This window comes from Bos mutus, chromosome 4, assembly GCF_027580195.1.
Source record: "Bos mutus isolate GX-2022 chromosome 4, NWIPB_WYAK_1.1, whole genome shotgun sequence".
Taxonomy (NCBI): Eukaryota; Metazoa; Chordata; class Mammalia; order Artiodactyla; family Bovidae; genus Bos; species Bos mutus.
In genome coordinates this window covers 68,998,991-69,026,929 of record NC_091620.1, presented here as the reverse complement: position 1 = coordinate 69,026,929, position 27,939 = coordinate 68,998,991, and the positions used below count along the sequence as shown (strand labels likewise).

Below are 27,939 nucleotides of genomic sequence, written 5' to 3'. Positions count from 1 at the left end.
CTCAGTTTCCTCATTTCTAAAACAGAGATCATTGCATATGTCTTCTGAGAGTTCAATAAGTTAACAGATGCTAAGACAAAAAGCAGAAAGCCTTTGCTGTTATTACTTCATTGGGTTACTAATCACTGAATTTGTAAATTGCCATAGAAATCTGAAATGACTTAATTTGAACACCTGATTCTAAATATGGGTAAACCTAGGAACATGATGTGGTCAAGGAGACACGACACAGTTGGTTAGAACAGACCAGGAAGTGAAGGTTCTAACTCTTGAGGAGCATGGTGGACCTCTGGTCCAGTGTTCCCCTGTACCACATGGTAGCTGTGCTATAGTGGAAAAGGACTGGACCAAACTGATGTATGCCTTCCTCCCATCTCAGAAATGCACCTGGGCACCTAAGAGGCTTCCACATGGATTCTGAGGATCTGGCGTCTGCTGAGTCTAGGGCAGGAGCTGGGGTGACAGGATGTTCAGAGTACCATCCACTGTCTTGCTCGGTCTGAGACTCTCAGTCCAGTTCATTATACTCCTGAAAGAGCAGTTACTAAGACTCACAGAGTCAGGCAGAGTTTCCATAGTGTTGATAACAGAGGGAGCAGCTATGGTGATTCCAGAGAATATACATGAGGAGAAGGCAGACGCACCTGCAAGTCCTTAAGAAAATTCTCACAGACTCTTTGGAGGAGGCCTTTAGCAAAGAAGCAAGGCATGTTCTGTTTTGTTGGGGTTTGTTTTGTTTTTCCCAGTAGCAAATGAGTCAAGGGAAAGCCACAGGATCCTAGGAAACAAAATATGGGCTCTGAGATCTTAGAAACCTGGCTCTAAATGACTGTTACTTACAAAAGAGTGATCATGAGCAGAATACTCAATCTCTCCAATCTGTAAACTATCGACTTTAACTGCACCTTCCTCCAAGGGCTCTTAGACAATAAATGGGATTCCTGGTGAATTGTTAAAACTGAGTCCAGTTGAGTCAAGATGAGTCCAGCTTGTCCGCAGGGATATGAGATTACAGATGATTCTTGGTAGTTCGGTATATGTGTAGAATCTACCGACTTTACAGTAGAGCTACAGACAGTAGATGCTAATGTTGCTGAGGGCTTGCATGGTCCAAGCATCACCAACATATCTACTCCTCATGTTCCAGGAGACATAACTGTAACTCTGTTACACAGATGTGGAAATGATGGCACTGAGAGTTCAAATCGCTACCTGAGGTCACGCAGATACTAATACAGACCCAGGGTTCACATCCAGGCCCTCGGGGCTCAGAGTCTTCATGCTGCGCCCTCCACCCAGTGCCCCTCTGGTGTTGGTGCAATTCTCATGGGATTAATGTGAGGAGCAGGAGGCAGTGCTTGTGAGGCACTACTACAGATCTGAACACACACAAGTCCAAGTCATGCTGGGTGTCAGTCACACTGTTGCCATAGGAACATCTCAAACCAATGAGTCTGAATCTGGTGACTTTGAAAGAGAAGGAACCCTGGCACCTTCTTTTGGCTGTGGGTCCCCTTGGAGCCAGTGCCCCAAAGAGAGCACCATGACTACCGTCTCAGGGAAAGACCTAGAAATGTGGTGTTGCCCATTATTGTAAGCAGAACTAAATTTGATATCACTGTTGTCATGCTGTTTCTCACCTTGATTAGTTTCATGAAATTAAAGTACACAGATAAAAAGGGACTTTTGATTTCTTTTTTAAAATTTATTGTGCTTATTGTGAAAATCAAAGTACAGGATTCAAGTAGCAAAGCCAGCATCTCCAGGGTGTGTGACGGAAGATCAGGGCCGTGGTCTCGGTGGAGATGCTCAAGGAGGAAACAGGGAAATGCCCACTGTGTGTGCTCCAGGGGTTATGAGGACTTAGGGGTGGGGAGGAGCTGATGAGGTTGTGGGGACAGTGGTGGGAGAGGCTCCCCTGGACTAGCCCTGGGCCGTGCCTTTGAGTAATGGCAGAATTCTTGTTAGAGAGGAAAACTGTCTGCCCAGTGCTTCGAAAAACCCTTACACAATGATAGAAAATTAGACACAACACCTGAAATAACCCAAACCCAGAAAGCAAGCCTGGCTAGGTCTTCAGTAGAGAGTTTCTGACACAATAGATGAAGAAGGGAAATTGGCCCCTTTGCTGTCCCCTGCGTCACGAGTTCTTCCCGTCACAGCAGACACCTGTTCTCCTAAACACACAGCAGGAGGTGGTGACAAAGTAGATGGCACTCTTGAGGAGGAGGAGGAGGTAGGTGTAGTAAGCAGAGTTGTACGTGAACTGCAGCTGCACGGTATCTAGGAGAAGTCATATGATTATTACCCATTCTTTCAGAAGGATAGGATACACCTCCTAACATTGTGTGTGTGCTCAGTCACTCAGTCGTGTCTGACTCTCTGCAGCCCCATGGACTGTAGCCCGCCAGGCTCCTCTGTCCATGGGGATTCTGCAGGCAAGAATACTGGAGTGGGTTGCCGTGCCCTCCTCCAGGGGATCTTCCCAACCCAGAGATCAAACCCGGGTCTCCCGCATTGCAGGCAGATTCTTCACCATCTGAGTCACCAGGGAAGCCCAATAAGAGGTATGGTCACAATTATTTACTTCTGATCATCTACATTGGCATGACACCCCTGTAACACCAAACCCCAAGGTAAACATTTATCATCACAACCACCACCACCAGGACGGCTCAGAATTCAGTTCACAGTTCAAGTCAACAACCTCAGCTAAATTCACTAGAACCTTCCAAAATATTAAAAAGTAAGGTTATATTTTTAATGGAGTCCAGGAGGGAAAATCATTTGTGATAAATTGCTTTCAGCATTTTCTTCACCCTTGCCATATGTCTAAAAAATAACGAGTAATATTCATTAACCGCTAGCCAAATGCTAAACACTTTTCTGAGAGCTTTGCATGCAAATTTTTAATCTTGTTTAATTTTTATGATAACCTATAAGATCATTTGGAGAAGGCAATGGCACCCCACTCCAGTACTCTTGCCTGGAAAATCCCATGGATGGAGGAGCCTAGTAGGCTGCAGTCCATGGGGTTGCTAAGAGTCAGACACGACTGAGCGACTTCACTTTGACTTTTCACTTTCATGCATTGGAGAAGGAAATGGCAACCCACTCCAGTGTTCTTACCTGGAGAATACCAGGGACGGGGGAGCCTGGTGGGCTGCTGTCTATGGGGTCGACCCCCATTTTACAAATAGACTGAGGACAGAGAGGAGTAATTTGCCTGACGTCACACATTTAGAAAGTACCAGGAACCACATTTCAATCCCAGCAACATGATTTTAATGAGCACATTCTTAGCTGTCATGTAGTTCTGCATCTCCACATTCAGTGCATACCCCAGACATTTGATATTGGGCATAAATATCAAGTCGAATCACTGGTTTGGAAGGATCTGATGGATTATACCTTGTGTATCAGTGAGATTACGATGAGGTTACGATCTGAAATTTGGTGGCGTCTAAGGTGGGTGGGGCAGGGTGTAGTAAAGTGAACACTGTGCAAAATGCAAGACAGTGGTTAGCCCAATTCTCAGAAAGTTTAGGCGCTCATACCTCAGTCATCTGTCTGTCCTGAATGTCTCTCATCGTGGCTGTGATGTTATAGGCTAATTGCGCTTACTCTCCTTTGAAGTTTTACAAGAAATAAATGATGTCAAGGAATAATTAACAACAGTGATGATGGACCTGACTTGGCTAAGCAAACCACAAGGCTGAAGTCTGTTCCTGAGGAAATATCTCTCTCTCTAGAGTCAGAACTCCAGAATCACTAGTATATGGTGTGGAAAGGATCTCAGAAGGTGACAGGCTCATAACTTACTGCCCAGTGTCAGGTCAGGTGTTAGCTGAGTTTCAGGCCCCCTGACACAGTGAGAATGAAGAAGGGATGAGCAGGACTGGAGCCAGTGCTTCTAAATTCACTAAGAACCCTCATGTAGGGAGAAGGGACCACTAACTAGTACTGATCCTGTGCCAGCTAAATGGATACCCTATGGAGACATCCCACATAGCTGACCTTATCTCTGTAATAACTGAAAGTGAAAGTGTTAGTTGCTCAGTCATGTCTGACTCTTTGCGACCCCATGGACTGTAGCCCACCAGCCTCCTCTGTCTGTGGAATTTCCCAGGCAAGAATACTGGAGTGGGTTGCCATGCCCTTCTCTAGTGGATCTTCCCAACCCAGAGATCAAACCCGGGTCTCCCACATTGCAGGCAGATTCTTTACTGTCTGAGCCACCAGGGAAGCACTCCCCTTCAATTACTGAGTTAGGTGTAATTGTTCCCTATTGGCAGGTGAGGATTCTGCTGTTTAGCAATGTAAGTAATGCACCCACATTAATGCAACTAATAACCAAAGAACTCTAGTCTGTGATAGTTGGAAGCCCAGGCACTTACACCCCCAGCCAGATGTCCATTGTGTCAAGGCCTTGGTTTTTGGATTTCTTACTCTATATCAGTGTCTTAGAGGAGGGATTCAAATGTCCTAGGTTGAAACTCCAGATCTAGCTGTGAGACTTGGTACTGCTGCTGCTGCTGCTGCTAAGTCGCTTCAGTTGTGTCCGACTCTATGTGACCCCATAGACGGCAGCCCACCAGGCTCCCCCGTCCCCTGGATTCTCCAGGCAAGAACACTGGAGTGGGTTGCCATTTCCTTCTCCAATGCATGAAAGTGAAAAGTGAAAGTGAAGTCACTCAGTCGTCTCCAACTCTTAGCGACCCCATGGACTGCAGCCTACCAGGCTCCTCCGTCTGTGGGATTTTCCAGGCAAGAGTACTGGAGTGGGGTGGTGAGACTTGGTACAAGGGACTTGATTAATTTTAGCTCATTGCCCTCATCTGTAAAATGGGGGGAAATTAATATGTTTTTTCCAGTGGTCAGGTATGGATGTGATAGTTGGACTATAAAGAAAGCTGAGTGCAGAAGAATTGATGCTTTTGAACTGTGGTGTTGGAGAAGACTCTTGAGAGTCCCTTGGACTGCAAGGAAATCCAACCAGTCCATCCTAAAGGAGATCAGTCCTCAGTGTTCATTGGAAGGACTGATGTTGAAGCTGAAACTCCAACACTTTGGCCACCTGATGCGAAGAGCTGACTCATTGGAAAAGACCCTGATGCTGGAAAAGATTGAAGGCAGGAGGAGAAGGGGATGACAGAGGATGAGATGGTTGGATGGCATCACCGACTCTATGGACATGGGTTTGAGTGGACTCTGGGAGTTGGTGATGGACAGGGAAGCCTGCCATGCTGTGGTTCATGGGGTCACAAAGAGTCAGACACGACTGAGCGACTGAACTGAACTGAACTGAATATATACCCTCTTAGGAGCTTTATGAAAATCATACTTAAAATACACAAAAGACATAGTATAAGGCCATCTGTAGGAATATGAAACTCTCTATAAGCATCAGTTTATGTTATTAGGTACTAGCAATAACATAGTGCACTTACATAAAAGCAACTTGGTATCATTTTTGCATAGTCACTATAATCAAAAGCTACACAACCACATCCTTTAATTGAGAGTCATCTCACACCAAAACCAGTATTTATTGTGTTAAGATGACTCTTACAGAATGTTGGATTTACTTAAAATATGTGTAACCTGAAATATATAGACAGTGTAACAATCTAAATAATAGACTTACTTAAGATTTCCTTATAGACCGTTTAACAGTCTATTTTGCAATATCCAGACTTTCTGATTTTCTACCTTAAACCAAGTTCAAAAGTTTAATTTATCTAGGGGAAAAAAGTGCTATAACATGACATAAAGGCAAATACAGACAAAACTTACTGTTTTCATCTTTCAGACATGCTTTTGTAGAATTAGCGAATTCTAGAAGAGAAAATAGTAGTCAATTGTTCATACTTACTATTTGATACATGATGTATATGTATATGTATGTTTGTGTGTGTGTATATATGTACACAATACACACACATATATATAAAATCTGCCAATAGAGACAGGAGAGATACTGATCAAATGTATGAATCTTAAAGTTTCAGAAATAATTGGTCTTTCCTACCATAAACCAGGAAAGTTCAAAAGGTAATTTCATCAGGAGGAAAAGAAAATGCTATAGGATGACATGAAGGCAAATATATACAAAAACTTACCACTTTCATCTCTCGCACAAGCTTTTGTAAAATCAGTATCAGTGACTTCTAGAAGAAATGAGAGCAAATATTAATCAATTGTCCATGCCCATTATGACAGTGTGTGTGTGTATGTATATATGTGTGTGTGTGTGTGTATATATATATAAAATCTGCTGCTAGACAAGTCAGTCGGTTCTTGAAACTATGAAAATTTTTAGCATCACTATTCCAGATATTTGTTCTTTTCTACTTTAAGCCAGAGAAGTTCAAAAGAAGTTAATTAATCAGAAGGGAAAAAAATACTAAAGCTTAACATAAAGGTGCATGCAAGCCTGCTAAGACGCTTCAGTCATGTCCGACTCTTTGAGACCCTATGAACTGTAGCCCTCCAGGCTTTTCTATCCATGGGATTCTCCAGGAAAAAATACTGGAGTGGATTGCCATGCCCTTCTCCAGGGGATCTTCCTGACCCAGGGGTCAAACCCATATCTCCCGTGGCTCCTGCATTGCAGGCAGATTTTTACCACTGAGCCAGCAGGGAAGCCCAACATAAAAGCAAACGTACACAAAAACTTACCACTTCCATCTTTCAAACAATCATTTGGAGGCTCAGTAGTAGTGACAACTGGGGTGAAAACTACAATAAATTAGAGAAAGTATTGTCAATTATTCATGTTCATTATTTGTGCATGCATGTTTATATGTGTATGTGTAACATATATATGTATGTGTGCATGTAGCATATATATTATATATATATAATCTGCTGACAGATTAAAATATGAGCTCTACAAATCCAGAAATAGTTCATCTGATAATATGTAATTCAGTAGATCTAATTCATATATTGTTTTCTACATGTGACAATGTCTGTCCAAAATACAATTTCAAGAAATATTTGCAGAAAGGCTAACAGAAAAAGTGGCTGCTCTACATCTTGAGTGTCCACTGCTGACATGAAAGGATGTTCCCAAGATGAACACATCCAATCCTAGAATCTGCAACAGAATCCCACGTTCAAGGAAGTCTGGCTCAGGTAAATTTCCCTTCTAAGCAAAGGAAAGCAGTCACACCTTTCCAAATCACACACGTTCCCAGTATCCCTGACTTACGCACATGATTTCTGCATTTGTGGTGTTTGTGGGCATAATGAAAACAATAAGGCTAATAGCTAGTGAGCAACTATAACTACCCTAACTACTTCACATGTGTTACCTTCTTTAATCTTCCAGTGACACTGGAGTGAGGTGTATTTTGGGGGATTCCATGTTACAAAAGAAGAAATAAGGATCAGAGGGAAAGTGACTGGCAGAGAGTTGGACCAGTGGTACCAGTGATGACAGAGCCAGCATTCAAAGGATTATTGTGAGAGATTAAATGAGACGGAGCCTGTGTAAAGTACTTTGTAAAATAAGCCGGAGAAAGAGAGAGAAAGTAACCAATGAACAACAGAATTCTACTACTGTAGACACTAAAAGCATCTTCTTTTCCAGATATCTTAATTATTCTTATCAGTGACCTCGTTTATATGGGAGGTCAACATTTCAGTGCAATTCCAGGGATAGGAAATTCCAAATACAAAAAAAAATCAGCCAAATTGCATTTGTAGGAGGTCAACATTTCAGTGCAATTCCAGGGATAGAAAATTCCAAATACAAAAAAAAATCAGCCAAATTGCATTATAGTTTTCCATATAGAAAATGGATCCGGGAAAACAGAGTCATAGTGGTTGTTTGGTTTATTGCTTTTCTTCTGGATATGTTCTTATCCATATGGATTTGGTTCTGGTATGCCATTTTATGCCTTCATTGAGATCAGTTTTCACTATAAAAAATGAATTTGAGGTGTTAAGTCTTTGCAGTAAATGCCAAGAGTGAAATATTAATATAATCATCCTCAAGAACTGACCTTAATGTGTCTTAAAACTCTCTGGGACTTCCTTGATGGTACAGTGGGTGGGAATCCATCTGCCCATCCAGGGGACATGGTTTCAATCTCTGGTCTGAAAGATTCCACATGCCACAAGGCAGCTAAGCCTGTGCCCCACAACTACTTAGCCCATGCTCCGCAGCACGAGAAGCCATTGCAATGAGAAGCAGTATATATTGAATCACTTTTATTGGGGCTCCAAAATCACTGTGGATGGTGACTTCAGCCATGAAATTAAAAGACGCTTTCCCCTTGGAAGAAAAGCTATGACAAAACTAGATAGTGTATTAAAAAGCAGAGATATTACTTTGCCAATGAAGGTCCATATAGTCAAACCTAGGTTTTTCCTGTAGTCATGTATGCATGTGAGAGTTGGACTATAAAGAAAGCTGGACACCAAAGAATTGATGCTTTCGAACTGTGGTGTTGGAGAAGACTCATGAGAGTCCCTTGGATTGCAAGGAGATCAAACCAGTCAATCCTAAAGGAAATCAACCCTGAATATTTATTGGAAGGACTGATGCTAAAGCTGAAGCTCCAGTACTTTGGCCACCTGATGGGAAGAGCCATGTCATTGGAAAAGACCCTGATGCTGGGAAAGATAGAAGGCAGGACAAAAAGGGGACAAGAGGATGAGATGGTTGGATGGCATCACCAACTCAATAAACATGAGTTTGAGCAAGCTCTGGGAGATGGTGATGACAGGGAAGCCTAGCACGCTGTAGTCCACGGGGTCGCAAAGAGACACAACTGAGAAACTGAACAACAACACAGTATTCTTGAAAGTGAAAGCGTTAGTCTCTCAGTTGAGTCCAACTTTTTGCATCCCCTTTGACCGTAGCCCACCAGGCTCCTCTGTCCATGGGATTCTCCAGGCAAGAATATTGGAGTGGGTAGTCATTCTCTTCTCCAAAGTATCTTCCTAACCCAGGAATAGAATCCAATTCTCCTGCATTGCAGGGAGATTCTTTACCATCTGAACCACCAAGGAAGCCCATATAATATTCTTAACTTTTATCAAAAAGAAGAAACTTCCCAAAAATAGCATTAGAAATTTACTGCTGCTGCTAAGTCGCTTCAGTCGTGTCCAACCCTGTGTGACCCCATAGACTGCAGCCCACCAGGCTCCCCCGTCCCTGGGATTCTCCAGACAAGAACACTGGAATGGGAAATTTACTAAAGAGTGACATTCACAGAAATGCCCTCTTTAGCTATATGGCCATGAAATCCATGGGAAACATTTATTTTAGAAATTAAGTGCCAAGTATCACACATGATAAAAGGGAACTTGTCTCCTTTATGGTAATTATCACCATGAAACTTACTACCCTTTTTATTTTTCCTTAATCACAGAAAAATTAAAACCTAATAGGACAGTTAGAGCCATGATTATATTAAACTGCACTTAACAAATTTGTTTATTATGTATTTCTTAGAGTAGAATGAGTGGAAATAGAAATTTAGGGCAGTTTCTGTAATCTTAGTTTTGATTAGTTTAAGGAAAGAATATAAATATTACAGTAGATGCATGAACAAATACACCCATTTATGTTTTAGGATGCAATTTTTTTGCTGACTTTATTTCATCTCCTCTTCATTGCAGTCCTAGAACAAAGCCAAGGCAAATGTTCAAGCTTGATTTGATCATTGGCAAACTAAGAATCAGAGAAGATAAAGACTTACTTCAGAAATTCAGACTGGTGCACAGCAAACGTCTGTGCACATTTTATGTGCTTGGTTCCCACTGCTTGAAAAGGCTTTCTAACCACAGAGAAAAGCACAAAATGATTCCTCTGATGGGCACTCTGTGGCCTTTGGTCTGCTAGGTGAATTACTCAGAACGTTAAGTCCGGAGTCCAGTGAGTTAGAGGACCACTGTCAGGGTGAAGATACACCCAGCACTTTGCCCCCACCGTGTGGACACATCCAGGATCTGCTCACAGGGGCTGCTTTGGGATGTCATGCCTGGATCGCAAGTGACCCTGAGTCATCCAGAAAACTGTATATTCTCTTGACTGTAGTGCATCCTCCTAGGACAGTAATTCACCCGAGTGTGTCCATTCACACATCCCTCCAGACCTGGCATGTGCTAGGGCTGCAATAAAAGTATCTTGAAAGACCTTTTCTAACAGCAAGAAGTACATTCATTATGTACAGTGGGAATAAGTTTGCACACTTTAGTCTCACCCGATCTTTAATTACAAATTTTAACTTCAAGGTAGTAAATAAAGTACAAATTTTAACTAAGACCATAATAAAACTGCAGCAGTAAATTATTCTCTTCAGTTGGTCAAAAAGTTCTTTCAAGTTTTTTCCATAACATCTTATGAAAACCCAAATAAACCTTTTAGCCAACTCAATACTTTTTGTTGAACTGCAGTCTGGTTTCCTCATAAGAACATCATTTTGTCATTTAATAACCCACTGTTTCTGACTCATACTTTGAGTAAAACCAGGATTAAAGTGAGAATGACTTTGCTTGGTGAGTAGAGCATTCCTGAAAGAAATATAAATGTTCTTATTTCCTGATCAACCAAGCAATCAAAAGTGGAATTTCTTTTTGCAAATTTGTTGTGCACTAAGTTGCTGCTGCTGCTGCTGCTAAGTCGCTTCAGTCGTGTCTGACTCTGTGCAACCCCATAGATGGCAGCTCACCAGGCTCCCCTGTCCCTGGGATTCTCCAGGCAAGAACACTGGAGTGGGTTGCCATTTCCTTCTCCAATGCATGAAAGTGAAAAGTGAAAGTGAAGTCGCTCAGTCGTGTCCGACTCCTAGCGACCCCATGGACTGCAGCCTACCAGGGTCCTCCATCCATGGGATTTTCCAGGCAAGAGTACTGGAGTGGGGTGCCATCGCCTTCTCCGGCACTAAGTTGCTAGAGGCTTTCATATATTTTCTTTAATTTAATCCATACAAAGACCCTAAAATCATCATTGTGACTGTAACATTTTGGAAGATGAAACTGAGGCTGAGAAAGCTTAAAAATCTTTTTTCTTTTTTGTTTTAATGTTCCCATGACTGTACTATTTTAATTCTAGTGGGAATTTCAAAACATTTATGCTACCATTAAACTTAACAACATCTTAGAAAGACGTGTTTATTTGACTTGACAGAAAAGTTGGGGTATTGTCTTTGAAAAACTGTGTTCTGGGAGGTTATTGTTGTTTAGTTGCTAAGTTGTGTCTGACTCTTCTTTTGTGACCCAGGCTTCTCTGTCTGGAATTTCTGAGGCAAAAATACTGGAGTGGGTTTGTGTTTCCAAATCCAGGGGATCTTGCCAACCCAGGGCTCAAACCCATGTCACCTACATTGGCAGGTGGGTTCTTTACCACTGAGCCACTAGGGAAGCCCAAGGGAGGTTATATTTATATGTTTATATTCACATACCTTCATTCACTGCAGGAAAAAGAATCTCTTGATCTTTTCCTCTTGTATTTTTCTCATGTTTGACGATACACATGTACTGTTCCTTCATGGAGTTTTCTGTCACGGTCAGCCAGCTGAACGTCATGTATGTGTCATTGGTCTTCATGGTATTTCCCTGCTGGGATGGCAGAACTCTGTTGCCATTCTTTTCTTTCCAAGAAACCTTAATAACATCAGGGAAAAATTTTTCCAGAAGACAAAGATATGTTGCAGCCTGTTGATGGTTGACTTCGTTAATTGAAGGAAGAAAAATTGTGGGTTTTGGGGAGGTATCTGCAGGAAGTTTTTTATCTGCAGAGGGGGATAGAAAAGAATTTAAAATAGTTATTAGAGAAACATGGAGAACCATGGAATAAACTAGCATGCAATAAAAGGAAGAAAACTTGTCACTGAACTAGTGCTCACCATGGATTACATTCACTTACTATCCTTCTTATTTTCAATAGAAAGAGACGTTCAAGAGGTTATGTAACTTGCCCAAAGTCACAGCTAGCAGAGTAGAACCTGGATCACACATTGGCCTTTGTTCTTTTTCCATATGGTAAGATGGGGTATGAGTTTTATCTCCTTCCAAAATTCACGAACACATTTATTTTTTAACATCTCTATTGTTTATCATAGTGGAGCCTGTTTTAAAGTGGATGGATGGGCTTCCCTAATGGCTCAGTGGTAAAGAATCCTCCTGCCAATGTAGGAGACACACATTTGATCCCTGATCCGGAAGATTCCACATGCCTCGAGCAACTAAGCCCCTGCACAACTATTGAGCCTGTGCTCTAGAGCCCTGAAAACATGACTACTGAGCCCTTGTGCTGCAACTATGAAGCCCCGTGCCCTAAAGCCCAAGCTTCAAACAAGAGAAGCCACTGCAATAAGCCCGCACTGCAATGAAGAGTAGCCCCACTCTCTGAAACTAGAGAAAAGCCCATGTTGCAGCAAAGAAGATGCAGCAAGGACAAAAATTTTAAAAATAAAATTATATTAAAAAAATGAAGCATTTGGGTGTGTGGTGAGAATGAGAATGGGGGAGAAGTCCAGTTAACTCTGATAGTTTCTCTAGAGGTGAGAATCTTTGACTTTTTTCAAACTTTTAATTTTATATTTGAGTATAGCTGATTAACAATGTTGTGTTAGTTTCAAATGTACAACAAAGTGATTCAGTTATACGTATACATGTATCTCTTCTTTTTCAAATTCTTTTCCCAATTAGATTGTTACAGAATATTGAGCAAAATTCCCTTCCCTGTACTATATACAGTAGGTCCTTGATGGTTATCCATTTTAAATATGCTGCTAAGTCGCTTCAGTCATGTCCGACTCTGTGCGACCCCATAGATGGCAGCCCACCAGGCTCCCTGTCCCTGGGATTCTCCAGACAAGAACACTGGAGCGGGTTGCCATTTCCTTCTCCAATGCATGAAAGTAAAAAGTGAAAGTGAAGTCGCTCAGTCGTGTCCAACTCTTAGTGACCCCATGGACTGCAGCCTACCAGGGTCCTCCATCCTTGGGATTTTCCAGGCAAGAGTACTGGAGTGGGGTGCCATTGCCTTCTCCGATTTTAAATATAGCACTGTGTATATGTCAGTCTCAAAGTCCCTAACTGTCCCTCCCTCCACCCTTCCCCACTGTAACCACAAGTTTGTTCTTTAAGTCTGTGAGTTGGTTTCTGTTTTATAAATAATTTCAATTATATCATTTCTTTTTAGACTCTACATATAAGAGATATCATATGATATTTATCTCTTTCTCTGCCTGAATTACTTCATTCGGTAGGACAATCTCTAGGTCCATCCATGTTGCTGCAAATGGCATTGTTTCATCCTTTCTAATGGCTAAGTAATATTCCAGTATATATATACACACACACACACACCCCATGTCTTCTTTATCCATTCTTCTGTCATTGGACACTTAGGTTACTTTCAGGTCTTAGATATTGTGAATAGTGCAGCTATGAGCATAGAGGTGCTTGTATATTTTCAGACCATGTTTTTCTCTGGGAATATGCCCAGGAGTGGGATTGCAGGATCATATGGTAGCTCTATTTTTAGTCTCTTAAGGAACATCCCTACTGTTGTGCATAGTCACCGCACCAGTTTGCATTCCCACCAACAGTGTAGGAAAGTTCCCTTCTCTCCACTGCTTTCCCTTCCTATCCTGTTTTGTAACTTGTGCTCTCTTTGGTCACATAACTCATCCTCATGTTTTGCAACTCTGTGGAACTCCATTTAACTACTCTGGAATGAACCATACTTATCTTTGTCAACAAAGGTCCATCTAGTCAAGGCTATGGTTTTTCCAGTAGTCATGTATGGATGTGAGAGTTGGACTATAAAGAAAGCTTAGCATTGAGGAATTGATGCTTTTGAACTGTGGTGTTGGAGAAGACTCTTGAGAGTCCCTTGGACTGCAAGGAAATCCAACCAGTCCATCCTCAAGGAGATCAGTCCTGGGTGTTCATTGGAAGGACTGATGTTGAAGCTGAAACTCCAATATTTTGCCTACCTGATGCGAAGAGCTGACTCATTTGAAAAGACCCTGATGTTGGGAAAGATTGAAGGCAGGGGGAGAAGGGAATGACAGAGGATGAGATGGTTGGATGGCATCACCAACTCAATGGACATGAGTTTGGGTAAACTCCGGGAGTTGGTGATGGACGGGGACAGGGAGGCCTGGTGTGCTGTGGTTCATGGGTTCGCAAAGAGTCGGACACGACTGAGCAACTGAGCTGAACTGAACTGATCTTACTTATCATATAAATAAATGTCAGTAGGAAATTTATTGTATTTTTAAACAATATACAGTCATTTTTTTATAATGGGAATTAGAGTCCCTGTGTACTTGACAATTTGTGATGTTGAACTTAAAGCTTCAAATGTGGATCACCTGCCTGTTTCTGAAGTGATGGGATTCTTCTGGTGAGTTTCTAATTTTATATAACATCTGAACTTCAGATCTGAAAACTTTCAGATTTTTGAGTGGAGGAGTTGATTGTTTACAGTGCCTTGAATTTGGAAACAAAATAGCAATATTTCCATAACTTCTATTAAAAATGTATAATTTTCTGACATGCTTTATATAAACCTTATCAAGTAATGCATTTTATCAGAATTTTGCTTCACTTTAGAGAATGTTTACCAAGGCACATTTTCTTTTGAAATTTCATTTCAAGTTTAAGCATGATTAAGAATGCACAGTATTTTGATTCTGTATCTCCCCCAGTGTTAAATCTACCCTATAAGTTTGCTGAACTTCTTTAGAGCTCCATGGTTTACTATGTTTTCATCTGCTAAATAAATATACATATAATTAAAAATTAAATGTATGCTTCCTGAATTTCTTATGGACATGATGTCAACATATATAACAAAACATAGTTTATAAATGATCCCACTTAAATGCTGGCATGTTTCTTGATTATATATTTATGGTTAAAGTAATGGTTGAAATTATAAATGTTAAAACTCTTTCCAGTTTATTTCCAAATGAAACATAAATACTTTACTCATATTCTCTTTGAGCTAGTTTAGAGTTGTTTTAATCATTCTGAGGGCAGTTTCTTAAGAACAGAAAAATTAAACTTATCATTTGAAAAGAAAAAGAAAAAAATTTTTGAGAAATTTTTCCTCTGTAGCAAAATTCCTGAGTTTTCTACTAAAGAAGTAAGCAAACAGAGGTCATTTAAAAACTTACATTGTAAATACAATTAAGTCCTAATGTGTTTAATTTTATACACCTTACTCATGGTGTAAATAGTATTTTATTGATTATAATAGTAAGATACTGTATATTTCTCCCATCACACACTTTGTTTTTATTGCTTAAGAGTACTCTATGTTTCCTTATGTTTTATAAATTAAATAGTTAGAACTATTTCACATTTAAATAAACAAATTACATTTTGACCTTTGCATCTGTATTTAATTGACTTCACAACATGATCATTTAATTTATGAATTAAAATTTTTCTGATAAATATGATCGTGAAGCCCAAGTTTATTTTCTAAGGGCCAATTGTGTTGCTGCTGCTGCTGCTAAGTCAATTCAGTCGTGTCCAACTCTGTGCGACCCCATAGACAGCAGCCCACCAGGCTCCCCCGTCCCTGGGATTCTCCAGGCAAGAGTACTGGAGTGAGTTGCCATTTCCTTCTCCAATGCATGAAAGTGAAAAGTGAAAGTGAAGTCTCTCAGTCGTGTCCAACTCTTCGCGACCCCATGGACTGCAGCCCACCAGGCTCCTCCGTCCATGGGATTTTCCAGGTAAGAGTACTGGAGTGGGGTGCCATTGCCTTCTCTTAATGTTTGTGTTAGAGATGATATCAATTAAGTGAAAGGATTCAGATGTAAAACATATAGAACAACAAATATAAAAACAAATACATTTTAACTTCATTTTTCTTGACAAATAGAAAGCAGTCTGTTAAAGAGAGACAAATACCTCCCAATTCAATTTTGTGTGTGTGAGTGGACAGTAAGATAACTGTTTGTTTAAGGAGTTAGCAGTACAACTGCATCCTCTGAAGAATTTCTCTTCTGTCAATATTTTTGGATGCAAACAACTGTCCTTCCTGAGTGCAGTTTTCCCTTTGCATTTGAATAGAGTGTGGATACGCCTATCCAGCACCGACAACGTGTTACACAGTGTGTCAGGGACACTACTGACAGGCTTTCATTGAATTCTCACACGATACCAGCTGGATACATATGGCTATTCCATTTTGTGGATTCAGAAACTGAGGCCGAAGAATAACTGACCACGTGCTCATAAACAGTAAATGGTAGACCCAGACATCCTGATCAGACTGACTCCAAGGCCAGGTTCTTTGAAAACACCCCTTTGCCATCAGGAAAGGAAGTGTGTCAGCTCACAAAACTTACCTATAATAGCCAACTTTGGCCTTGAACCGAACACTTTCATGATGATCACATATATTATACAGGAACCCTTTATATAAGTCCACAAGTTCAGAAAGCCAAATCCTACTATATTTGTACACAGTTGTCTATGGTATGCTCTAAGGATTTGTTTTAATATCTTTCCTAAACTCCTTAATCTAATCCCCATTCGCATTCCCATTTTCCCAAACATTTTAAACTATTATTCCAATTTGTTTCTTGCCTTCCCTCCACTACCTTGACAAAAAATGCCCTTCTTCAGGTACTTACCTAGGACGAAAACTTTTGTTCCTTCACCAAAGATCATGTTGTTTAAATTCCACAGTGATTCAACCTGTGGCAAAAACTTTAGACTAATTTAGCTTCTCTGAGTTCTTTAAGTCCTAGTGGAATCATGACAGCCTGGGATACAAGAGGCCAAGTTTCTGGTCCTGATTCACTTTGCTCATAACAGGCTCCATGGCTGAGCTAATCAGGTAAATTAAAGCTTTCGGTGTTTGTTTATTTGAAAACATAGTGTTAGCCTGAATCAGTTCGACATCCCTTTTAATGCTGAAGTGGGACCAACATGAAACAAGGTCTGAAAAAGTGATTTTATTAAAAATGCCATGGAAAAGAAAGACCATAATAATAATTATTATCATTATTATTAGTGATTTCTTATTACTAGGTGATTGTGTACTCCAACATAATATTTTAATATCATGTGACCAGGGCTTGCCCTTACTGATGGGAATTCAGTATTTTGGGGTTGCAACTGAGTCTGTGGCAATTAACTGTGAAGATTTGTTCCTTTGTTTGCCTTCTACTATGCTCCACATGTCAGGAATTCTCAAAGCCATGGTCATAGGGCACGTGCTTTTCATACACACAACTTAAAGGCAGTTAGTTGTTTGTCTAGTGTTACCCGCTGTATTTCCAGGGTTAAGCCACTCAAAGGGAACATTGGCTAAAGCCCAATATGTATAGTCAGTATATGGAATTACTTCACTTGTGTTGTCCAAAACAAATGGCTTCCCCCTCCTGCCCAATCAACAGCACAATTAATATTCTTCCAAGCTTTTACTAGAAATTTCAGCCTCAGACTGACTTCTCTCCAGCTCATGTGTAGAATTGAGCTTGGTCTTCAAGGCAGGATGATAAGAGAAATGGTAGGGTGCCTGGTTCTCAAGTTCTATTATTATCATGTTGGGTTGTGAAAACCTTACCTGCCTGACCCTATCTGCTGAGGGTCACCGTCTGTGAATGACATTAAGTGTTATGGTATCCGTAGCATTGATGAACTGGTAGTATAAATGGGTTTGATTAAAGACCATTTCTCCCATTTTATAAAATGGATGTTGAAGACTATATTCCATCTTTATTTCACTTTTCTCTTAACTTCATGTATTAAAGTCCTTTTCTAATTTTATGTTGTAAAAACATATCATATTAAAAATTTTGGTGTGCTTATTTTATCAGCTAATAAAAAGTAAGTATTCCACAAACTTTTCATTTTTTCTTTTTCATATTCACTTTTTTTAATTGAGCTAGAGTAGACACATAACTCTCCTACCCTTCAGCATTAAAATCTGAACCTGTGCTTTCTGCTAGAAGTCCTTTTTCCTCCTGCTTCCCTGAGTGCCTTTGATCTTATTTCATGCCCTTCCTGTACATGGCATTTTCTATCTTAGGTCTTCACAAATAAATTTTGGAAACACACAATTTAAATACACAGAAACACTGTTTTCACACACGAGTAATAATACAAATTATAACCTATTACAAATTAAGAAGTCAATTAAATAATCCATTTAAAAGATCAAGCTACAGAGGAGTAAATATTCAGAATATAAAAACTTAGACTTCATTTTTCTCACCTTGTGTAATGGCCCAGACTCTGTCCTTTGGAATAAACAAGTCTCTACTGAATCCCAGTATTTGCCACAGCAATTTGTTATGTGACTTTAGGCAAGTACCTGAACTTCTCTAAACCTCAGTTTTCTTATCTGTGGAATGGGAAGACGAAGATTCCTTTTGAGGAAAAGATAAGGCATGGAAACTACTTATCATGATGTCTGTTAAGTCGCTTCAGTCGTGTCCGATTCTGTGCGACCCCATAGACGGCAGCCCACCAGGCTCCCCTGTCCCTGGGATTCTCCAGGCAAGAACACTGGAGTGGGTTGCCATTTCCTTCTCCAATGCATGAAATCATGATGTCTCAGTTCAGTTCAGTTGCTCAGTCATGTCCGACTCTTTGCAACCCCATGAATCGCAGCACGCCAGGCCTCCCTGTCCTTCACCAACTCCTGGAGTTCACTCAAAGCCACGTCCATCAAGTCAGTGATGCCATCCAGCCAATTCATCCTCTGTCCGTCCCCTTTTCCTCCTGCCCCTAATCCCTCCCAACATCAGGGTCTTTTCCAATGAGTCAACTCTTCGCATCAGGTGGCCAAAGTACTGGAGTTTCAGCTTTAGCATCATTCCTTCCATAGAACACCCAGGACTGATCTCCTTTAGAATGGACTGGTTGGATCTCCTTGAAGTCCAAGGGACTCTCAAGAGTCTTCTCCAACACCACAGTTCAAAAGCATCAATTCTTTGCTGCTCAGCTTTCTTCACAGTCCAACTCTCACATCCATACATGACCGCTGGAAAAACCATAGCCTTGACTAGACGGACCTTTGTTAGCAAAGTAATGTCTCTGCTTTTGAATATGCTATCTAGGTTGGTCATAACTTTCCTTCCAAGGAGTAAGCGTCTTTTAATTTCATGGCTGCAGTCACCATCTGCAGTGATTTTGGAGCCCCCCCAAAAAAAGAAAGTCTGACACTGTTTCCACTGTTTCCCCATCTATTTCCCATGAAGTGATGGGACCAGATGCCATGATCTTCGTTTTCTGAATGTTGAGCTTTAAGCCAACTTTTTCACTCTCCTCTTTCACTTTCATCAAGAGGCTTTTTAGTTCCTCTTCACTTTCTGCCATAAGGGTGGTGTCATCTGCATATCTGAGGTTATTGATATTTCTCCCAGCAATCTTGATTCCAGCTTGTGCTTCTTCCAGTCCAGCGTTTCTCATGATGAACTCTGCATATAAGTTAAATAAGCAGGGTGACAGTATAGCTCTCAGTAAATAGTAGCTGATATTATTATTATTCTCTTTAGTGGGATGATTTGGGGTCATTTTATCAAATTTTTAGGACAGATAAAATATATGAATTTTATAAGCAATAACTATTACATCATTTGAGAAAGAAACAAGTTCATCAATGCAAGATCTGTTGTTTCTCTGGTAGCCACAGGCCACAGAATATGGGCCCAATCAAGCCAGCATCTAGAATGCTTTTCCACTAGACTATTAGCTGTTTGAGTGCTGGGATTTGTTCTATCTGTGTCTTGTTCACACTTCTGTCTCCAGAATCCACACAGAAACTGTCCTCAAAAAATGTTTGCTGAGAGAATGAGTAAGTAAGGATGTCCAACCATGCAGACTCCTTTCATGGACTTCAGAGCTGAGATGGTTGAGCTCACAAATTCCATTACACTGGTCCATTTCCAAGCAATGCAGCAAGAATGATCATGACATAAATTCTGACTGCTCTCAGCTTTCGTCTATGAAACTAGAATAATAAGAAGTGGGATTTGCAAATGTTATATAGTTATTTATTATAAGAAATTTTGTTTGCACTGCTGTTAGGTCTTAGGTGAAAATCAGTAACAGGTTTTGCAGGTTATTGGGGGAAAACTATAGAGAATATAAAATTTAAAAAATGTTTCTCACTTAATGAGCCATTTATAAGAAAAGGATTTTTTTTTTGTAAATTCCTTTACAAAAAACTTTACTGACATAAACTTTGCCAACAACTTTACTGACATAATGACATATTATGCTAATGGTGTAAGTATATTGAAACATAAATGAAACAATGAAACAGATATGGTCCTTAAAATAGTTTAATATCTAGCCTGAGTCTATTGTGCATGTGTGTGTGTGTTTGTGTGTGTGTTCTAAAAGATGAATTTCAGTGGCTTACAAACAGGAAGTAGTTTTGTTTCCATGTACATCCATATACAGTGACCACTAGCTGCAAAATTGCTGTTCACATGCTGAGGCCAAGTATGGCAGTCAGATAAGGGGGATTGTAAGTTTTTTTTTTCTGAAAAGCATCTATCAGTCTTTCATGACTAAGGTAAAAATAGAAAAAAAGTTACTTACCACAGGGAGCTACTTAGTCCCTTCTCCAAACATCTTCTTCCAACCTGAGCTGTCATACTGGTTCAGGCTCCTACAATGATTTCAGCCTTCTCCTACCTTCATGGAGTGACTAGCAGTTTAACAACTTTGGGCGGGCAATTTGACCTTCTGAGTTCTTTTGGAAGTCCTTGATGATGGGTTTTATGGCATCTGATATTTTATAAGTTTTCTTCAGATTAGTGGGCCCAAATATCTGTTTTCCATGGTGGACTAATCATTGACAATACTGATTAAAAATGAAAAGGATAAAAGCAGGAAAAGAAGAGTTTGACAGTAGTAGGTTAACCACCTGTTCTGCTTTCCCATATTTCCAGGAAGAGTATTCAAAGAATTAAGAATTTTTTTTAAATTTCCAGGTGTTCATCTGTGTTGAAACTGCTTGGAGTTCACATCAAAGGAAAAGCTCTTCCGTTCTCACAAACACCAGGGCAGCTCAGTTGGTGATTTGGGAATATATTTCTGAAAGGAGGAAACTCTTCAGTAACTGAAAATGCAAATTTACCAATTCAAGTGTACTTGAGCAATGTGGACAAAGTTCTCCATTCATTGAGTAACATATTTCTGTTTTGGGGGAAGGGAGAGTATTGTTGACTTACAACGTTGTTAGTTTCTAAAATGAAAACCAATAAAACATATTTTGCAAATTATTGGAGAAAGGAGAACAATTTTTTTTATCTTAAACAAGAGAGAAAAGAAAATTCAGAAAAGCGTTTGTCACTTAATAGACCATTTACAACAAAGTGATTCAATATATACTGCAAGGAGATCCAACCAGTCCATTCTAAAGGAGATCAGTCCTGGGTGTTCTTTGGAAGGACTGATGCTAAAGCTGAAACTCCAATACTTTGGCCACCTCATGTGAAGAGTTGACTCATTGGTAAAGACCCTGATGCTGGGAGGGATTGGGGGCAGGAGGAGAAGGGGACAACAGAGGATGAGATGGTTGGATGGCATCACTGACTCGATGGACGTGAGTTTGGGTGAACTCCGGGAATTGGTGAAGGACAGGGAGGCCTGGCGTGCTGCGATTCATGGGGTCGCAAAGAGTCGGCCACGACTGAGCAACTGAACTGAACTGACTGATGTATATACATACGTATTCTTTTCCAATATGTTTAATACAGGATATTAAATATAGTTCCCTCAAAGCCTTTGACTGTAGGACAATAAACTTGGGAGATTTGTTTAGATATTACCAGACCATATAGAAATCTGTAGTTTGTAACAGTTAGAACTGGACCCAGACTGGTTCCAAATCTATACATCCCTGTATATTCTCACCCCTTATTTAACTTATTTTGGTAGCTGGACTGGAAGAAACACAAGCTGGAATCAAGATTGCGGGAGAAATCTTTTCAGATATGCAGATGTCTGTGAAGAGTCTGTTTGAAAGTGAAAGAGGAAATAAGTCTTAAAGCTCATCATTCAGAAAACGAAGATCATGGCATTTTAGATTCATGGCAAATGAAAGTGACAATCAGACTTTGTTTTTGGGGTCCAAAATCACTGCAGATGTGACTGCAGCCATGAAATTCACGCTTACTCCACAGCATCCTAGATAGCATATCCATGACATTACTTTGCCAACAAAGGTCTGTCTAGTGTTTTTTCCAATCATGTATTTTTAGTGTTGGCTGAGGCTGAGTATTGATGCTTTTGAACTGTTTGGAGAAGACTCTTGAGAGTCCCTTGGACTGCAAGGAGCAGTCCATTCTGAAGGAGATCAGCCCTGGGATTTCTTTGGAAGGAATGATGCTGAGGCTGAAAATCCCCTTTGGACAGAGTTGACTCATTGGAAAAGACTCTGATACTGAGAGGGATTCCAGGAGGAGGAGAGGGGGCGACAGAGGATCAGATGGCTGGATGGCATCACTGACTGATGGACGTTGAGTCTGGGTGAACTCTGGGAGTTGGTGTTGGACAGGGAGGCCTGGTGTCTGTGATTGCATTGGGAAAGGAATCTGATCTGATCAGTAGGACCTTGTTTATATATTCCAGTGTTTGTATCTGCTCATCCCAAACTCCTAAGGACCCAGCCCTTTCCGGGAGAGGAGCCAGTCTGTTTCTGTTTTGTAAAGGTTCATCTGTGTCATATTTTAGATTCCACATGTAAGTGATATCACACAGTGTTTGTGTTACTCTGTCTGACTTCATTCAGCACAGCATCTCTATGCCCATCCATGTCACTGCGAATGGTGTTATTTAATTCTTTTTTAGGGCTGAGTAGTATTCCATTGTGTATATATACAGCCTCTTCTTTATCCATTCATCTGTCAATGGACATTAGGTTGGTTCCATGTCTTGGCTATTGTAAATATTGGTGCTATGAAATTTGAGTGCATACATCTTTTTGAATAATAGTTTTGTCCAGATATATGCCTAGGAGTGAGATTGCTGGATCATATGGTAATTCTATTTTTAGTTTTTTAAAGAACCTCCATAATGTTCTCCACAGTGTCTGCAGCAATTTACATTCCCATCAACAGTGTAAGAGGGTTCCTTTTCTTCACCATCTCTCTAGCATTTGTTATTTGTAGACTTTTTAATGATACATTCTGACCAGTGTGAGGTGAATCTTCATTGTTTTGATTTGCATTTCTGTAATAATTAGTGACAGGCAACCTGATTCTTTACCACAATAATTAGAAATGAGAATACAAGTTCTGTGATGACTTATCTTTCATAGGATAAAAGAAGAAATTTGTAGAATACTGTTTTCCTTGAATATAGATTCCTTATTTAAACTAAAATTTGGGAGCTAAGGCCACTTCTCTTACGATGAAAGAAGAAATGTCTTCCAGACTGTTCTGTAATCTTAAGCCACTCAATTGGATAAAGAGAAAAAGAAATTGCCAGAAGCAACTGAATGCTCCTCTGAGCACAGATAAGCTGTCCATTTGCCAGGACAGAGACAGGACTGACCCTGATTTCCCCACGTCTGCTCCAGACCCACCCTATCATTTTAAATCCCTTACTGCATCAAGCATAGTGCCTTCCCTATGGAGATAAATCTATATGATTGATATTATTGGTACAAAAGAAAAATGTTAAAATAAAGCTGTAATTCTTGAATATAATGTTTACACTATATTTTCAAAAACAGTTACACTCATTAGCTCCTTTTATGTAAATGATGGTATTTTGAGCCAAGAAACAAGTCTCCACAGAGATCAGGATGTGACATAAGGATGGATGATCAGGTAGAAAATGATAGAGCTGGAATGCAAACATTTATGTAATACCAAGTGCCCACAGTGTGCTACAGAAGGGAACATGAAATCATTCAATACTGCTTTTCATTCTTTTAAAAACAAATTTTAGTTCCTTTTGGAATATAGTTGATTAACAATGTTCTGTCAGTTTCAAGTGTACAGCAAAGTGATTTTAATTCTAATTTTGCCTATTACCTGCTTGATTTATTTGCTATCTAACACTTAGTGTTCTAACTCTGAAAATGTAGTAAGAACACCTATGTCTCACATCATTATAGGAAGATGCATAGCACAATCCAGATATAACACGGGAGTTCAGTGGATCTGTGACCTGTGTCTCCTTCCTCTCTGCTCCTTCTCTTTTTGGAAGGAGGCAGGTCACAGAGATACCACTGAGGGGACCTAATGTGGACTGGGGTACACCCTTTGCATCCCCTTAGTTCCTTGACTTGAATGATATGATTGGTATCTCCTGACAGAAGAACTCTCTGTCAGGGCTGCTAGAGATCTCAGCCTTGCCTCCCAGTATGCACTCTGTGAGGGAGCTTCATAGTCAAGGCTGTGGGGCAGCCACACCCATCTTTGTCCTTAAGGGAGATCCCCACCCATCTCACACCTAACATGAGCAAGGAAGGAGCTGACTGTAAATGTCCTATATTTCCTGTGCCAAAGAGGTATGGAAAATTGTCAGAAAAGTTTGATTCAAAAATTAATAACTATATACCAATAAAGTTTTTAAAAACTTAGTAAAAATCTATTACTCTTCTACTCTATCACACTGCCCTCAATGAACATGACCTGGGGCATCAGCACAATGCACAGCCACGCCTTTGCCAGCCTACATCCCTCACTTGGAGAGAGACAGACTAGCTGAAGTGCTTCCCAAAGTAAGTGACAGTCTTGGGACCATTTCTTTCATCCTGGCAGTGATTACCCTGAAAACAAGATCACTCAAGAAAGATATACTTTAGGTTTCTAAATATGTCTCAGTAGGATTTTCATGCAGAAAAGAGCTAATCTACCACCATGGAGGTTGCAACTGACATTAAGTGGTATAATTCCAAGACAGAGACATTTTGGAATGGTTATATTCTGCTTTAGACCTGAGAAAACTGATGCCTAACAGCGTGAAGATCTTGCTCAAGGTCACAGAGCTCATAAGGGAAAAGCCAGAGTCAGTGAGGGGTGAGAATAGGGTTCACGCCATAGCTGAGGTTCACAGCAGAGGCACTGGGCTGTCCCTTCCCGGGGACTGTGGACCACGTATTAATAGCTCTGTAAGGACATGGGTGACGAGCTGGTTCTTCTTGTTGGCCACATTGTCACCAGTTCAAAAAATTCACTCTCTGTGGAGTCTGGCATTGGTGTGACTGCAAGAACAGGAAAGAGTTGTATTAGGATGATGGGGAAGATGAAGTAAGCGAACGTGAAACAGAGCTAGAGTAAGTTTCTGTCCCCTTTAGCTCCACCTCTTCTAACACATACTGGGGGATCTTAGCTTTGAATTAGGCCTTCAGTGAAGGGTTGGGCTCTTTCAGAAGGAAAGCATATATGAATTATACATTTCTAACTGCAAAATGAGAGCTCAGGGAGGTAGACAATGAGTTTAGGAATCTTTTATTAATTGTTTTACCATTGCTATTAAGCTGTACATAAACTTTGACTTTCCACTTGAAAAGGGTCTAAATTCAGCTTAAACTTCAAAAGGATTTTCTTTCTCTCCCTCATACAGCATCAGGGGCTTTTCTGTTTTGGGCTTGAAGAATCAGTGACACAGGCTCTCTTTGTTTTTTTCTTCTTCTTTTCATAAGAAGGTAGTGAATATAGTGATAAGTGATTTGTGTGATTATCGTATAAATGCAGAGATTAGAGGCATATATTTTTAGCTGTTCAACCTCCTCATTTTATAGAAGAGAGCAGAGTAGCCAGAGATTCACTCAAAAGTCCATATGTGGTGACATTCAAGGAGACGTGTATAACAGGATATTGAATATTGAATAGCTCCCTGTGCTATACAGTAGGACCTTTTTGCCAATCCATTCTATATATAATAGTTTGCATCTGCTAATCCCAAGCTCCAGTCCTTCCCTCCCGACCCTCCTTCCCGTTGGCAATCGCACGTCTGTTCTCTGTGCCCCTGAGTCTGTTTCTGTTTCACAGATGGGTTAATTAGTGCCATATTTCAGATTCCACATATATGTGATATAAAAGGGTATCTGTCTTTCTATTTTTAACTTACTTCACTTAGAATGATAATCTCTGGTTGTATTCATGTTGCTGCAAATGGCATTATTTTATTCTTTTTTATGACCGAGTAGTATTCCATTGTGTATATGACCACATCTTCTCTATTCATTCATTTGTTGATGGAAGTTTAGGTTGTTTGCATATTTGGGCTATTGTGAACTATACTTCAATGAAAATAAATTAAATTTAAAAAAATAACAAAAGAGAGAAGTGAGAACCTGATGTCTCATCCAGGGTTAACTGCATCACCATGAGGATTTTTATCAACTCAAACTCATGAGTGCCAGGCATGCCAATAGAGGAGGACACTGAGACATTGCCAATATTTTGCCTGGGCTTCTAACTGCTGTCTCTTCCCCCGCAAAATGGTAACAATGGGTGAACAACTTAGAGACTGGGATCAGACATGCACTTCCAGGCTCAGCTTTCAAACATTTTGTGGCAGATCTAGACTGTCCTTCACCCTTGAAATAATTTATGTGACATTTTGTCTGTGCATCCTTCAAGGGAAATGGTCAGATTTTTATCTTTTCAGTCAATACCAGAGCTGTCCGTTAGAAGTAAATGTGAGTCACCAATTCAAGCCATAGATGAAAATGTTTTGGCTTCTGCGTTAAAAAAAAATGAAGGTTAGGACTATTTTTACTTAGTCCAAGATGTCCAAAATATTTCAACTGTAAGACAATATAAAAATAATTAAAGAGATATTCCACTTTTTTTTTCTGTGACTATCTTCAATATATAGCTTGTGTTATAGACATACAGCCCATCTCAGCTTGGGCTCTTGAACTAAATACATTTCAAGGGCTCAATAGCTGGATGTGTTTAGTAGCTGGTGGATTGAGCAGCCCAGATTCTCCTCCAAATGCTCCAGACAAGCTGAACTGGACAATCTTTGGAAAAGTCCCTGCCACCTGCACAGCTTTTTCCCTGGGTCAGCTTCAGCTCCCATCAGATTTTATCTGCAGAAGCCCTAGAGTCGGGGGAGTCGTCAGGATACTGAGAGGTCACCCCAAGGCAACCTAAGGGACCTGGAGGCGGTGACAGTTGCCAGGTCTGGGAGAGCAGTGGGTCTCAGCGCTTTTTGTGCAGATCCCGGGGCTGCGCGCACTGCTGTGCGGATCCCCAGGTAGCACAGTAGTACAGTCCTTCGTTGCTCTTCGCCAGCTTCCTCAAGGACATGGTGCAGCTCTTGCCATCCGTGCCGCGGGCTGCGTTGACTTTATCACCTCTTAGGACCGAATCCCACTGCACATCCCGCTTGGACAAGGCTAGATAGAGAAGCCTCTCAGGGGCCTGGCCCTCCAGTTGGCGGAACCAGTGGACGTAATCCACAGACCTACTGATCTGACAGGGCATAGTGATAGCTCCACCTGCGTGCCCCACCATCACGGACCGCTGGAACACCCTGATCTCCTGCTGGATGCCTGCAAGGGATGAGATGAGGGCAGGTTGAGTCCGCAGATCTGGGTGCATCCCGCCCGGCCCACCGGGGAAGCCGCAGGGACTCACCTGGAACCACGAGGGTCCAGAGGAGGGCCAGGTGGCCCAGAACGGCTCTGCCCCCTGCCCCGAGAGAAGAGCCCATTGTGGTGGGGCTCAAGTTGCCCGGAGGCGCCGCACCTGGGTGTGTGATGGAGGTCAGGTCAGGGTCTGAGTGGGTGCTTCTCCCAGGCTACCCGGGGCAACTGATGAGAGAAGTAAGGGAGGGGTGGAAGAGGGAGGAGCCAGAGGGAGGAGACAAGAGTCTGACCACAGGGTGAGGGGAGGAATGGTAAACGAGAAAGTTTGAGAAACACTAACGAATATTGGTGGAATAATGAAATAGGAATACAGAGATCGGTGATTGGGCATCAAATATTCTTTGGCAGTGTGCTAACTGATTTATGTT

General features: G+C 40.8%; 1 gene segment (V, D, J or C); it reads right to left on the bottom strand.

The window, feature by feature from the left end:
* Nucleotides 1-4: 4 nt before the first annotated feature.
* Nucleotides 5-27,717, bottom strand: LOC102271507 (T cell receptor gamma constant 2-like). The segment is given in 8 exon segments: nt 5-2,283; nt 5,797-5,838; nt 6,123-6,170; nt 6,682-6,741; nt 11,421-11,750; nt 16,626-16,678; nt 27,172-27,475; nt 27,561-27,717. Coding segments are annotated over 8 exon segments (1,056 nt in total).
* Between the last annotated feature and the right edge of the window lie 222 nt (nt 27,718-27,939).